At 43.2% G+C, this 15,046-nt stretch overlaps 1 protein-coding gene across 16 annotated transcripts in view; it reads right to left on the bottom strand.

Moving 5' to 3' along the window:
- msi2b (musashi RNA-binding protein 2b) overlaps positions 1-15,046 on the bottom strand; it is a 337,759-nt gene that overhangs the window by 32,999 nt on the left and 289,714 nt on the right. For 8 of the 16 annotated variants that reach the window (XM_015961073.3, XM_015961064.3, XM_054730632.2 and 5 more), the window contains one exon: positions 1,478-1,597. The exons of 3 other annotated variants lie outside the window; for them this stretch is intronic. In XM_015961073.3, coding sequence (XP_015816559.1) covers positions 1,478-1,597 — 120 coding nt within the window. The remainder of the gene's footprint in view (positions 1-1,477; positions 1,598-15,046) is intronic. 5 more of the 16 variants (XM_015961075.3, XM_015961070.3, XM_070555727.1 and 2 more) reach the window with 1 other exon arrangement.

Consider the following 15,046-nt stretch of genomic DNA (forward strand, 5'->3'; position numbering starts at 1 on the left):
CAGCTATTGGATGATCTACAGTTGTAATGGAGGAAAAAGCTGGATGTCTAAATGAAGCCGACAAGCTGATCAATGCTGTTTTCGACAGAAAGAATCAAGCTTCCTGTTTTTGTGTCATGAACATGATGTCAGTGTGTTTCATCGTGTTTACATTTAACCTTGTTTCCTTTTAAAGGCACCAAGAAGAATAAAACATCTGTGTCACAGAGGCTCGAAAGTGTCCGGAGCTTACACTGTACGAAACAAAATGTTGAATTTAACCAAGTCATGTCAACTGGTTCCACTAAACCTAGCTGCTTAAAGGTGTGGTTGACTACAATTACATTTTTAAATGATCATTTCTGATTATAATCGGTCACTCTGAGATTTTTCACACAGGCTGAACATGAAAACAGTCTCCTACACCTATTTCCTGCTTTAGCTTCTGATAAAAAAAAATAGATGGTGAAACTCTAGGGTTTGAAAATCCTGACAGATCTACATCACGCTGTCACTTAACATTCATGGGCTCAACCGTCGCGACTCAACGAGGAAGGCCGTTGTTGTTTTAACATCCAAGAAACAGCAGCAGACGTCTCAGCTAGTAGAAGCTAACCGTTAGCATTAGCAACTCAGCCACACAGCAGAAGTTCCTCCATGCTTGTGTTATTTGTGGAGATAAAACATCCACGTCAGTGGTAGTGTCGAGTTGCTGTTACTAAATCCAGAGCCAACAACACGTGCTGTTCCAAGAAATGGTGCACCGGTATATTACCCCCCCCCCCCCCCCCATATTTACCATATACACATAACGTATGAAGTATATTACTCTTTAAATGTAACTAAAACTAGTTACTTTTAGTGAAACCAGCTGACATAACCTGGTTATGTGAATTCAACATTCCATTTTTTACAGTGTAGGTTATTACCTATCAAAAACGATATGGCATTACAAAAAAAAGACTTCATGACCAACAACTGAAGTTGTTCTTGATTTTTCTATTCATGTCTAGTTATAGTTATATTAATATTGTGTTTCATATCAAATATAGTTAAAAAAATACAACTCAAAAATCAAAAAAATATTACTTATTTAAATTTTAAGAAATCATCTCATTCTATAAAAGATCCAAGTCAAAAATGTTATTTATTTTCCAAATGCAAGAGCCCCTTAAAACCTCCAAGTAAACTGATGTTTATTTTTTTTACTTTCTTCTGCACCAGAGTTATAATTAAAGTCTGAGTAAACATCTAAATAAGCATAAATGAGCCAAACTCAAATTACGATTTGAGGTTTCGCAGATCTTGTTGATTATTTTTGGGTGTGAGAGTCGCCATTAAACCTCAGATTAGTTTGTTTTGAGTAAATTGCAATAAAAAGTTCTAAGTGGTTTGCGTTGAGGACTTAAAGGGCCTACGGCTACGACTATGAGGGAGAAGCAGAGCAGGAGAAGTTGAAGAGAGCAGCAGCCACACAGAACATGGACAGAGCGTTTACCTGGCCCTGTGCTCTGTGGGTACGCCAAGTAGCCGCCTCTTCCACGGGCCCCCCTACCTGAGCCACGCGCTGCTGCTACTGCCGCCGCCGCCACCGGTCCATATGCTGTCGCCGGGAAGCCTGCAGGCACATACACACACATTGGCACACACGCATCACTTCTTGCACATGGATGAGCACGTCCCAAAGCTACAGGAGGATGTTGATACCTGTGCTGAGCTGTGGGATAAAACTATAGCTGTCCGAGCCAAGGGCTCATGTCAGGGCGAAATCTAGCGGCAGACACCAGCGAAGCTCGCTGTGACATTCAAAAACCTCGTTGTGTGTGTTAAACCACAGGGAGATTTTAATGGATCACCTTTTCAGGTGGAGGTCCTGCACATCTCAGTGCTGGGATAAAACTATCACACAGACAGAATGAACAGGGAAGCGACGGACCGATATGGGTTTTCTTCTACCGGCGTGTAGAGGTCGTGGTCAGCCAATGGCCGATATGTGCTGCTGCTTTTGTGTGCATGCATGCAAATATATCACAAGTAACAGTGCATGCACAGCAATTCTGTGCTCAGTGTTAAAAAGGTCCTTCACTGAGAAACCATTTTTTACCTATTATTTATAAAAACGATCGGCCACTCTGAGTTTTTCATGCAGGCTGAACATGAAAATAGTCTCCTACACCTATCTCCTGCATTAGCTTCGGACAGAAAATAGACGGTGAAACTCTGGGATTTGAAAATCCTGACAGATCTATGTCACACTGTCACTTCACATTCATGGACTCACTCATCTTGAATCACAACGGGGAAAGCTGTTGTTGGTTTAACGTCGAGGAATCAGCAGAGAACGTCTCGACTAGTAGAAGCTAACATTAGCATTAGCAACTCCACCCCACAGGAAATCTCACAGGAGATAAAACATCAATGATGCAAAGCAACCAGTCAGTGCGTTGCCTTTAGCCAATCAGAGGAGAATAACACCCCAAATCCTGTCGTTTAAAATGACTTTCTCCTCTTGCTAAATTCTGCATGCTGAAACAGGTGCACCGGAGCTTTTAGTCCCCAGAGTACGTCTTAAAAAACATTCATTCCAACTATAGACCACCGCATATATTAGAATGTGAGTGAAGGACCTCTTTAAAATCACACATTTAACTAAAGTTTATCAAATAAATCAATACTGAGCTAGTTTCTGTAGGAGGTTACTTCCTGTTTAAGGGTAGCTTTCCTGTCCACTGTTGCCACATGCTTGCTAAATAGAGGGGATTGCTGTAAAGTCTCTGACACAACAAGTCACTCGATGCAATCTGCTGGGTTTCCTTACATTGGAAACTTTTAACTAACTGGAATCGTGAACTGAACTCAAAGCACCGATAATTTGGTTCAATTGGAGCGCGCACTTTGTAAAGTGTGAATTGGTGCTACATAAATAAACTAAACAGAACTGAATAAAGTGACCAAATATTAAATAAAAACAGATTTGAAAAATGACATTTCAGTTATGTTTTAATGGGGTGTATGGTGGGATCTCAAAGTAAATTTCACAACTCGTTCAAAATTAGGACTTCATCGCAATACAAACTTTTAACACTTTTTAGGACCCTGCAGATATTTTGTTTAACGTGACATTGTGTAGTTTTTACCATTAATGTCTGGAATCATCCATTGAAATGTTGTTGTAAATGAATGAAGATACCCAGTTGTTGAAAAATAACATGTAACCATCAAAATCTGTTCTAAAATACATGGGAGCAGGTCTACGTCTCTGGGCAACGCCATATTGGATCCCATGTTTTCTTCTATGGAAGCCTGTGAGGACAGAATGCATTTACTGATTTGTAACAAATGGTTACAAAACTTTCAGCATTAATAAACGTGGTTTTTTACACATTTACCTCTTCGCTCATTGTCAGTGATGAAAGGGAATCTGACATTCTTGTTAATTTGCTGGAGGTTGCTCTGCCAAGGATTTTTGACCCTAATGGCCATCCGTTGGTAAGGTCTTACTTGAACACAAAAATAATGCTTGCTTGCAGTGATTTAGGTATGTACTGCCACTTTAAAGTGTTTATCAAGCGGAAGCTTTTCAGAAACGTAAATAGACATTTAATGAAACTCAAGAGCAGCATGGAGCTGACTGTATGTGCTAAAGACGTGTATCAGTTGACCGATATACCAGTCTGACCGTAAAACAGAGGGCCACTGCATAAATAATACACCCATGAATCTTCTTTTTTGTCTTTTTCTGAGATTCCTCCAGAAAGGTGCAATCCCGTCTAAAACTAATGTCTAAAGCTGGAGTTTCTGATTCTGACAGTAACGGTTTGGTTCCAAGGCTCTTTGTATCTCCAGCTTCAGATAAAAGATTATAGACGCCTTTGAGCTGCAGACATGGCCATAATAGCCCCTCCTCTAGGGACTATTGATGCTTTTTGTTCCGAGTGCTCCCAATTATGGCGACTTTCAATGGAATCAGAATAATCCGGAGTAATGCATTCTGCATTTTTGTTGGGATTTCAGGTGGAGGATCTATAGCGGGAGGAAAAACATTTCCCACAATCAGATGGAGCCATCTATTTGAAGATTTGACACTCATGAAAGATTCAAATCTGCAACAACGGCACACATCTCCCACGCCTCTGATTTACACGACTTGAATGAGACCATTGAAGCTTCAAAGTCTGTTTATATATATGTCCCTGAATCCGTCCAAATTGTCAGTTACACTTAAGAATTAGAAGGATTTGATGTAGATCCACTTTAAACGTGTCTGATAATTCCAACAAATATCAGCCCAATAATCAGACTGTAATTAAGCCAAAGCAGTATCTGTGGATTGTAATTACATTGTTGGCCTTAATGAACAATGCCGCTAGAGGTGGCTGAGAGAGGCTAGTCCATGCCCAGGGCTGATGCTCCTCTCAGCACAGGAATGGCATGTCATTAGTAGTGATGATGAGATTCCTCACTCTGGGCTCAACACCGTCTACGCCTAATCAGCCTCCTAAAATTATCTCCACAGGAACTGCTTTCCTCACTAGCAAAAAAAAAAAAAAAAAAAAATTAGCTCCAAATTCCCTCAGTTGGAGTTTTTTCTTGATAGATATATTTTATTCCAGCTGTGTGTGCGGGTGTTTCGCCTTGGCCGTATTCTGCAGATTGAGGTTTGGGGCGTTGCAAAATGGCACAGGACACCTTCGAGGATTTTTGCTTTTTGAATGCTGCGGAGGTGAGAGGAGCACCAGCAGGTGACCTATTTTCTGAGCCAGCTTTGTTCTGCTGCGGCGCGAAGAAGAGGCTCGCACAAAAGACCAATGAGACGAAGGAGGAGGGAGGGGAGGTGAGAGGGCAGGGTCAGACGAGCCGCAGTCGAAGGGAAAAACAGAGCTTTTCATCAGCCAGCCGAGAAGGAGGTAATTCACAACTCTGCCAACACAATATGGCCACGAGTGTGCGCGTCGGGTGTGAGGAGCCGTCATGCTGCGACTGGCAGGCAGGTGAAGAAGAGAAAGAAACGCCACTTCCTCCAACAACTTTTGGCTTGGGAGAGAATATGAGGCTGGAGGATAGGTAACGACAGAAGTTGACCGAAATCAATCATATTTGTGCCGCGGCGACGATTTCAAACCACCCAAACTATATATTCTCTCCTGCTTTTCACAAAATAATAAACAAAAAACTCCACAGCTACACCGATGCACCCTCGCCTTTCCTCAGCAGTGTCCCCAAGGTTGCTTTGCAGAGCAGCGCCCCCTCCTCCCCCTCTTCTTCCTAAGTGCTGAATCTATCTTCCCCTCACCGCTATTGTCATGACACCCCCAACAGACCCGCTGGCTTGGAAGTTAGTTGCGGGCAAAGTTGTGGTGAGAGATTAACTTTGCAGGATTAGGTGGGTTAATTAATAGATGGCTGCTGCTCATTGTTTTGTGCTCACTCTGTAAGAAGCCACCCAAGAGAAGCGCTGCAGCATTAAATCAATTTCATGGCCCTTTTATTACTGAGGAGATAAAGCCAATATTTAGCTTTCAATTCTTCACAATTATTGGGCCCCTGCTTTGCCATGAGTGGCTGCGCTTGGCTGGGGACAAGGACACATCTGTTTATGAGCTGCAGAGGCCCGAGGACCTTGGTGTGTGGACTCCAGGGATCTGTCCTCAGCTTTCCCTCCTCAAGCCAGAATGCACAGAGATTCCTCGGAAGGGTGCAAGGAAAGAGAACTATAGTTTGTTTAAGGATGAATACGTTTAATACCTTTAATGCTTCTTTCTGACCTAAAGGGAACATTCAGCAGCACGTCAAACTGTATTTTTCTGACTTTCCGAGGTGCATCCCAGTTCCTTCTGCAGCTGCACCTGTGTTTTAGGAGTCTCTGTGAACTTGACTGTAGAGAAGTAGGAGGGAGACACAGTAGGGGCAGTGTCAGTACTGATCAAACTGCACAGTGCAATTTTTGTGTCAAGGCTTCCTAGGATTTTTGCTAGTGCCAGACTGGGTCAAAAGCTTTGTTTTCTCCATTACAAAGCTGTCAAAGCACTTTAGGAGCACAAGGATATTCAGCCGAGTAGAGAAAACGAGGTGTGTGTGTGTGTGTGTGTGGGATTAATTCCAGCCTCCACCATACTGGCTGGTATACTTTTCTAATATTACCATGTTTTCAAGCTTACTTTTTTGTCACAACAAAATTGCCAAATGCCAGGTCCTGTACACGTATTCTCAATTATTTCTTTAAGTTGGACAAACAAACCCTGACAATGCCACATTCAATTCAATTCAAATTCAAAGATACTTTATTAATCCCAGAGGGAAATTGAAGTTTCTTTAATTAATTTATTTATTTTCAATTCAAAGACTGGAACTCCTCTCACTGCAAAGTTTTCGACGCTCCTCTGCAGACCTTTAATTTTCAGCCGCAGACTCACTCTGCGATTCTATTACTCGGGAAAACGTCAAGTTGAAAAGTTGTTGCATTATGCATCAATAAGGTCCTATTTATGTCCTACTAGTCTGACAACAGCTTGACTGATGTTAATGTAATCTGTACTGTTCTTTGGCCCCAAACTGCCAGCAGCAGCTCCCCTGTCATTGACAAAGGAGCTCCATCAGTCACAGAGCACTCCCCTCATTTCTGCTATAAGGAGACTGTCAACTGTCTAATGCACAGGACACGCCCGTGGACAGGAGACGTGTCCGTGGAGGCCGCACGGATCCAAAATGGTCATATATGATGACATGATTAATAGATGGAACCTGGAAACAGGTTTCAATTAAATTCTCTTTCCAAATTCACACGATCTTAATAAGAGAAATGAGCATAATACGAAATAAGAAAATCCACACAGACAGTGTGAAACATGCGCTTTCTGATTGTCACGGGATTGTTGTTAAAAAGCGTCGATGTTCTGGCAAACAGGCATTTCAGGCAAAGCTGCTTAACGCGGCAGCTTGGTTCTGGGGGGGAGAAAAGAGGCTGGTGAGCAGAACAAGCTTTTCAGCCTGCAGCTACAGTCGATTGTGAGGGCAAGATGGAAAGAGTGAGACAGATAAACGGGGACGAACAAGCGGAGCGAGCAGCAAAGGAAGATGAGAGCGGACAAGTGAGGAGAGGAATAAGATAATGAGAAACAGTGGCCAGGACACAGGTGTCCGAATCATTTCCATGGAATGACAGAATAATGTGGTTTGGAATAGGAAAATAAAGAATGCTACAAAACAAGATCACATTATACCGTAAGATGCCTTTACACCCAGAAAAGATAAACACATGTAGCCACATTTCACTAAAACAACAAAACATATTCTGGATTTAAATCATCCTGTTTTTGCTTAAATTTAATTCAATGCACTGGTTTAAGCTGCAGCTATGCAAAATATTACAGTTTTATAGTTAAAAAAAAGAGATTTTAGCCTAGAAATAAATAAATAAATATTTTTTTCCTGCCGTAGCTCAACATTACTCATATGTGTAATACATTTGCAGTGGTATCTAGTAGGAATGGATGCCTTGTACGTCATACTCTGAGGGAAAATAGCTCAGAGGCTCCTGTTTGAAGACGAAGACATCACCTGGAGGACAAAGTAGCTGCAGGCGGCAATGTTTGGAGTCTTATTTCCTGATATTTGGACATATTGCCTCTGATTGGCTAACAGCAATGCCACTATCACTGATTTGCAACGCTGATGTTTTATCTGCTGTGTGGTGGAGTTGCTAATGTTAATGGTTAGCTTCTACAAGCCGAGACAGTCTCTGCTGTTTCCTGGATGCTAAACCGACAACAAATGGATGAGTCCATGAATATTAAGTGACAGTGGGACATAAATCAGGTCTATTTTCTATCAGAAGCTACTGCAGGAAACAGGGGAAGAAGACATTCTTGACATTCAGCCTGCATGTTTAACTCAGAGTGACCGATTATAAATCAGAAATAATCATTAAAAAATGTTTTCTCAATGAACCACGGCCACACCTTTAAAGGGCAAGGTGAGTAAAGGATGCATGACTCACATGTTGTTACTAGAGAGGGACTCTGTACCCACATACCAGAATGTAACTCTCACACTGTACACATGGACACTTTATTGCACTGCCTCTTTGACCTTCAGGTTCATCTTATGCAGATTTTTTTCTCAGAGAACTTGGACTTTAAAGTTTTGTTCTTGATGGCAAGAAAATTAAAAAGTAAAAATTTTCAGGATCAGCTTGAATCACTCAAACACAAATGAGCATTTTTCAAAATTCTTTACAGTTTAATTAAGAACCAAACACATAGGGTTTTAGTGACTTTAGTGATATCACATAAGAGCTGGATGTTTGTTTCTTTGCTGCTACTGTATGACACTAAGCAGGACAAGCCAGCAGAAATAAGTCTGTTGATAGGTCATAGCCGAGGCAGTGAAGCACACTGCTGTCTTCTCACAGGACGAGGCAGCCGATCCGTCAGAGACGGAAAAGCGACTCCACTCACCAATAACCTCCGTTAAACATCGAGAAGCACACCCGCACAAATGAACAAAACAAACCAAAGAAAATATTTATCAAAGTTACAAAAGAGACAGTCGGTCCGTGAGACGTCTTTTCATCTGCAGACTGACAACTGTCCCATTGTTGTTATGTTTCAGCGCTACTTTGTTGTTGCTGAAAGCATCTCGGGCTTGTTGTTATCAAAGACATAAATCAGAGCTGCAGAGAACCAGGTGGCTTTCATATGAACTGCTGCACACATGCTCATGTCTCACTTCTCCTCTGATCAGCAGAGACCTACGGTTATAAGCCCAGATTTCCTCTCACTGAACATATTAAGGCGGCTTTCTGGAAACGAGCCAAACAGAGAGAAAGAGCATTTACATGCAGATCCTTAATTCAATTAGAACCAGACTAATGCAATACGCATATTATTGCAACTCTGATGTAAACACCTTAACCAGGTCCTCTTACTCACATTAAAGGTTCTAATCAGAATAAGCATAACTCGATTAACGGAGCCGGGCTGCTTGTCAATCATTCAAATTAATATTTCTATCTGTGTGAACGTCTTCTGGCTTTCCGTGCACGAGCCGCAAAGGTCACACGGAGAACAGCAGATACTGTACGTCCCCGACGATAACAGAGCAGAGGTGATGAGGGAAAATAAAAACAACTACAGTAAATGAAGAAGCTCCATAAACTCATCCAAACAAACAATTCATTTAACTGCAAAAGCCGTGGAGTGGTGTGTTATTTAGTAAATCAAAACAAAGTACTTCCAAAGTGCTCCAGGTAGCAGTGGTGCCTGATGCTGTCAGAGCAGCACAAAGGCAGCCGCTTTCAGAGCACCCACCGTACGGTTCTGTTCAACACACATTCAGAACCCAGTTGCTGCAGATTTCTCAGCTAAACATCCATGATGCGGATCTCCAGTTCCACCACATCCCAAAGGTGCTCTACTGGATTGAGATCTGGTGACTGTGGAGGCCGTTTGAGTTCACTGAACTCGTTGTCATGTTCAAGAAAGCAGTCTGAGATGATTCAAGCTTTATGACATGATGCATGATCCAGGTCCTTCTCCTAGCTCCTGTATCATAGCTGGAAGCCCAAGGTCTCATGAAGAGACGAGACTTTTACTCTCTGAATAAAGCTTATCTTTCTTTTCATAAATGACTTTGAAACTTCATATAATCATATTTGGGTGAATGAAAAATGTGTTTAAATTATTTGAATAATTTGTCCTATACTATACATTGTGAGTTAAAATGAATATTTTTCCTATAATGATTCATTTCAGATCTTAATTTACACCAGATTAGTATTTGTTGATTTAATAATTTAATCTATATGAACACAATATCATAATATTATTATTATGAATGTTAAAACATTTGTGCTTTGCATAATCTGTATAACATTTTCACTTCACACTGAGTGAGGGAGCGATTCTCTGAGATCTTTGGTAACGCCTTTGAACTTGTCAAATTCTGATTTGTCTAAATTTGTCAACAAAATTTAATGAAAACATTTGCAACCATCCTCTCTTTTGACTCAAACTCAAAGACTCTGCACGATTGCGAGTGCATCAGATGCAAAATAGATACGCCAGATTCCTGCCGTCAACTGGAGAGTATCTCAGACTAGATGGGTCGCACTCGGAGTTAAACTACGGGATCCATTGCCCAGAGGTCCACTCTACCGTGGCATTGTCCATACCGACCTCTTGACCCCCTGGATCGAACGAGGACCTTCAACACAAAGGGTGCGTAGACTTGGCACAAACGGCGTTGGATGGTTGTATGAATAATCTCGAGTCCAGTTTATCAAACCATACAGCCAAACAACCTGTCCACACGTAGCCGGGGATCTGCCAAAACGTAGATATTTTTCTACGTTTTGGCCTGTCATCCACGCAAAAACGGAGTTTTTTCACACGAAAACGGATCTTTTTAAAAACTCCGGCCAAAGTGACGATCTGCGTTTTCTCCGTTTTGGGTGTCTGCGTGTGGACAGACAAAACCGGAGTTTTAAGGTCCGCAACGTCACTTTCCGCGACAAAAAAATGCTGACATCACGTGTGCGACCTGTGTTTACACTAGCCGGCAGCATGGATGCCTCAGAGCTGCGCTTGCTTTATCAATTGTCCAAGCGCTGTTTGCTTGTTTGTTTTTGCAAGCGGAATTACTGCTCCTTGCAGAAGACCACAGACGAAGGACGAGGTTAAGAACGGGGGGAGTACTGCCGCCTACAGGTCTGGCATGTCCTTAACAACGTATTTATCCGGGTACGTGTGGACAGAGTTTGTTTTTAAACGAGGTGGTGTGGATGCAAGTTTTTGGAGGGGCGGATATTCGTTTTTAAAAAACCCGGCTACGTGTGGACTAGGCCTTAGATACTTACCAGGTTTTGCTATAAACATCTAGTTTACATTCCATCATTTCATCCATTATATTATTCTGTACAACCATCATTTCACTCATACTTTGTCATGTATTAGTTTAGAAAAATAGAATTAAATTCATTTTTATAAATCTATATCCTTGACTCTGTCTGAATTAATATGAAGTGTGTGCTCCCTGAATAGTCAAAGAACCTAAAGGTCAAATTAAATCAAATATTAAAAGACCAATCAGACTGATAATTAATATCTTACAGGTCATTTAATAAATGTAGCTGATCCATACCGCTACACAAGCCACGTTCAAAGTCACTTAAATCACCTTTCTTCCCTCTTCTGAAGCTCGATTTTAATTGCAGCAATTCCACTTGACCATGTCAACGTGCCTAAATGCACTGAGTTGCCACCATGTGATTGGCTGATTAGTAATTAGCGTTAACGAGCAGTTAGACAGGTGCACCTAATAAAGTGGCCAGTGAGTGTATATATCTAATAGATCTATTATTATTATCACGGTTGCTTCACAGCACAAAGGTTAAAGGTTTGAATCCTGACGGCGCTTGTTCTGTGTGGAGTTAACATGTTCTCCCCGTGTATGCGAGGGTTTTCTCCAGGTTCCCACGTGTCCGGTAGTTTAGAGACTCTACAGTGTCCCTAGCTATGAGTGAGTGTGTGACTTGTTGCTTGTTTCTGTGTCCTTGTGATGGACTGCAGACCTGTCCAAGGTGTCCTTTGCCTTCCGCCCAACACCTGGTGGTTATAGGCACCAGTGACTGAGTGAGTGTTTTTGGCTTTATTCTGTTTGATGATGTGAACCTGGCAACTCAAACCCATGGTATAAATGTAAATGCACTAAATTTGGCACACTGATATCATGGACTCACTCAGATTTATGTGGGTGGCTTTTAACAAAACAAGACAAATGATAAGAGATTCAAGAGTGTATTGCTGTGTGTACTACTGCTGTGAATTGTTGAATTCTTTGAGTTCATGTGCCGGAGCTGCTGCTCTTCTTTTTTAAGTCTGTGGTAGCAGTTTCTGTTTGTAATGAAACTATTTGGCACAGTAATCCTTCGCTATTAAGACCTCGTGGCTTTTGATTGTGGAGAGAAATGGTCAATCACAGCAGCAGAGTGAGCCCAGAACACAGCAAAGCCTGGCTTTGTGGAGGTGATTGAAACTATGAAGCCTGGGAAGAGATATACCTGGTAAATTTTCAACTGGGCAACCACTCAGAAGCACATAGAACAACAAATAAACCTGCGGCTGTCTCTTTATGACAGTTTGACACATCTAATTGAACCGTATTATCCAAACACAACCAGCGGTATTGAACCTTCTGAAATCATAACCCTTTAAATTAACCGATGAGAGCGGTGTGTATCCTCCAGCTACCAGATGGTAAACATAAAATAATCCCTGTCAGGAAATTGTACCCCTCTGCACAGGAAGGGTAAGGGTGAGGAGGGGTTAAAGCACTGGCTGGCGCTGCTGGGGTAAGTAATTTGCTTAAGGACACTTCAATAGGGTGGATCCTTTCTAACAAGGGGGCTCAAGCCAAAGCTCTTCAGCTGAAGAGCAGTCTCCCTCCTAACTATAACGTCGGTCACAACTGGCTTGATGGACGGCATGGCTGTCCTACCCGTCTCCATATCTGCAATAATGAATATTAGCATGCCCGCGAATGCAACGCAAAGCTTCCTTTCTGTGATGCTGTGATGTTTTGAGCTCAGAGAGTTAAAGCTTAGTGTCTTACTTTAGCTCTCAGAGTCAAAAGCACCATTTCTTTGTAGCTGAAGTGTGTGGCAGCATAGCATCAAAGAGGACAAACTAGGCTCTTTATTGAAGTGCAGCCACACTTTCGACCTCTTCTTTGTACTCCTTCCCGTGCACTTCAGTATAAAGGAGAAGCGCTCCTACGCTGCAGAAGTGATATAAACACATTCGGCTTCAACACGAGCCTCAATATAACCCCCAGCCACTCACACAAATGCAGTGGTTAAAGAGAAACACAGAGGGAGTGAAACAATGACAGGCTTTAAAAAACGGCTGAATCCGTCAGAACAGAAACGTTTAAATCCGTTTTGCTGAGGGAATTCTGAGGATGAGACGGGAGCACGGTTCGCAACCTTAACACCAACTTAAACAGAGACAGAGAGGTATACAGAGGAGGGGGACACAGATGTCTGACCTTGCAGTGGTGCTTATATAATGGTCTGCTTCAGTGCATTTAACTGCAGTACTGCCTTCCAACTAGGAATCAGGGAAAACTAGCATGTCTCTGCAGCCCAATCTCCTCCGACATCAGCTCTGACACTCCAGAGAGAATGAAACGGTCCTGTGAGCGCCGAGTGAATCAGCCGCTATGCCCCTGCCCATTTGGTCCCCGTGGAACCAATCGTACTAATTAAACTAGACTACTTAAGCCTCCTCTCATTAGAGTCCAAGTAAACAGCTTTAATTTTTTTATGCATTTTAATGTCCATCTCCTTGTTCTAGGGGTGGTAGTGGATGGGACAGATGAGCAGGAGGGGTGGTGTTCAGGGCTTCCCTTTCACATGCATCAGGGGTCATTCTACCTCTCAAGCCCGACGAATGTTAACATGTTTGCAGCTAAGTGTTCTTCAGCCCCAGACACATGATCTGAGTTCGTTTGCAGGCGTGTGTGAATGCATTTAAGGTAAAATGTTTTAGCAAACACATTAACGGTGGCAACACTAGGAGGAGAAACTGAATCATGGGGCTGGGACGGATTTCATTCTATTTTAGCCATGCTCTACATTACACAATCTAGCACTGCTCCAGATACCAGGGGCAAGTAGGGTAAAATGTGGCATGACCCAAAAATAGCACTGGCTTCCACTCCACCACCAGAGCTGCAAACGTTTCCACGTGGAGTGGAGGGATGCAGAGGGCTTTATCCTATGATTATGAGGAGATGTGTATGAATCCATATGTCGGTCCACTGGGAACAGAGAAGAGCCGAGCAACTGGAGGGCTATTAGCGCAGTCAGCAGGAGGGGAGGATGGAAGGAAGGGGCAGCTGTGTAGAGTCCCAGCAAGTAACCAACTCCCCGGGCTCGAAGCTCTCAAACAGTGGGTGGCATCAAAACAACAGACACTACTCTCAGGCACACATCTCGCCCTCTTCTGCTGCTTTATCTGCCTTTTTTGTTCTTCTGCTGCTCTCCAGCAGTGTCCAAAGGTGGCAGCCACGTACAGCGCAGGACGACTCCAGTTTCATTTCTAGATCTGCAGCTCAGCAGCAGAGACATTATAAAGCTTTAGTGTCGCCACTTTGCCTCTTACAGCACCTCATCTTCTCCACCACAGGAACCAGGGCTGTGGGTCTCCATGGCCACAGTCGGCCTGCCTCTGTGTGTGAAGACGCACCCGCTGTCCTGGGGTGAGTTAAGGTCGGAGGAAATGAGGTGAGTTTCCTCTCTCACCTCAGCGTTGCCTTTGTATGAGGAGTTTAGCAGAACGACGTTGGAGGAGAGGCCACTGGATATCTCATGTCTTCATATGTTGGATCTAACCGAATGAGCCTTCCGATGTACTTAAAACCAAGAGTGGATAACAGGGAACTAAGCTGATCCAGGAGCAGTGTGGATGCACACACAGACATAGACAAGGCTGTCCGCTGACGTCACCGAAGAACACTCACTACTGTCGCTGCAAATGGAGCCACGGCCTCAGAGAGCCTTTGTGTGAGATGTGGGCCTGTCGTGTGTGTGGTGCATGTGTGTGAAAGCTGCACTGCTGTGGAGTCGGTGAGTCAAACAGCAAGCAGAGCAAGACACCCCCCCCCCCCCCCCCAGCCTTCTCTGCCATCACACACACTTCTGAGTGCCAGTTTTAGTCATGAGTGTGTATCTGAGTGTTCAAGTGTGCAAGAGCAAGATGCGTTGTGCACGGTCGATCGAGTGTGTAAGATCACAATTCCCATCGTCAGGGCCTATTTTTAGGCCCAACACTCGTGGAGTGGCCCGGCCTCCGCAGACCCATTGGGCTAATGATCAGCCGTGGCAATTAAAGGCAATCTGTGAGTCAGTGTGGCATCAGGAGGGCCATCTGCTTCCAGCCCTGTAGCACTCACTCTGGCCTGCGGGACCACTTGCCGGGGTCACAGCTCACCCAGCTTGCAGAGAAATGGTCAGAAGATCTGGGGAACAATCTGCCATGCAACTCAAGATCAATAGAAACCTGCTCGA

Source organism: Nothobranchius furzeri, chromosome 10 (assembly GCF_043380555.1).
Source record: "Nothobranchius furzeri strain GRZ-AD chromosome 10, NfurGRZ-RIMD1, whole genome shotgun sequence".
Taxonomy (NCBI): domain Eukaryota; kingdom Metazoa; phylum Chordata; class Actinopteri; order Cyprinodontiformes; family Nothobranchiidae; genus Nothobranchius; species Nothobranchius furzeri.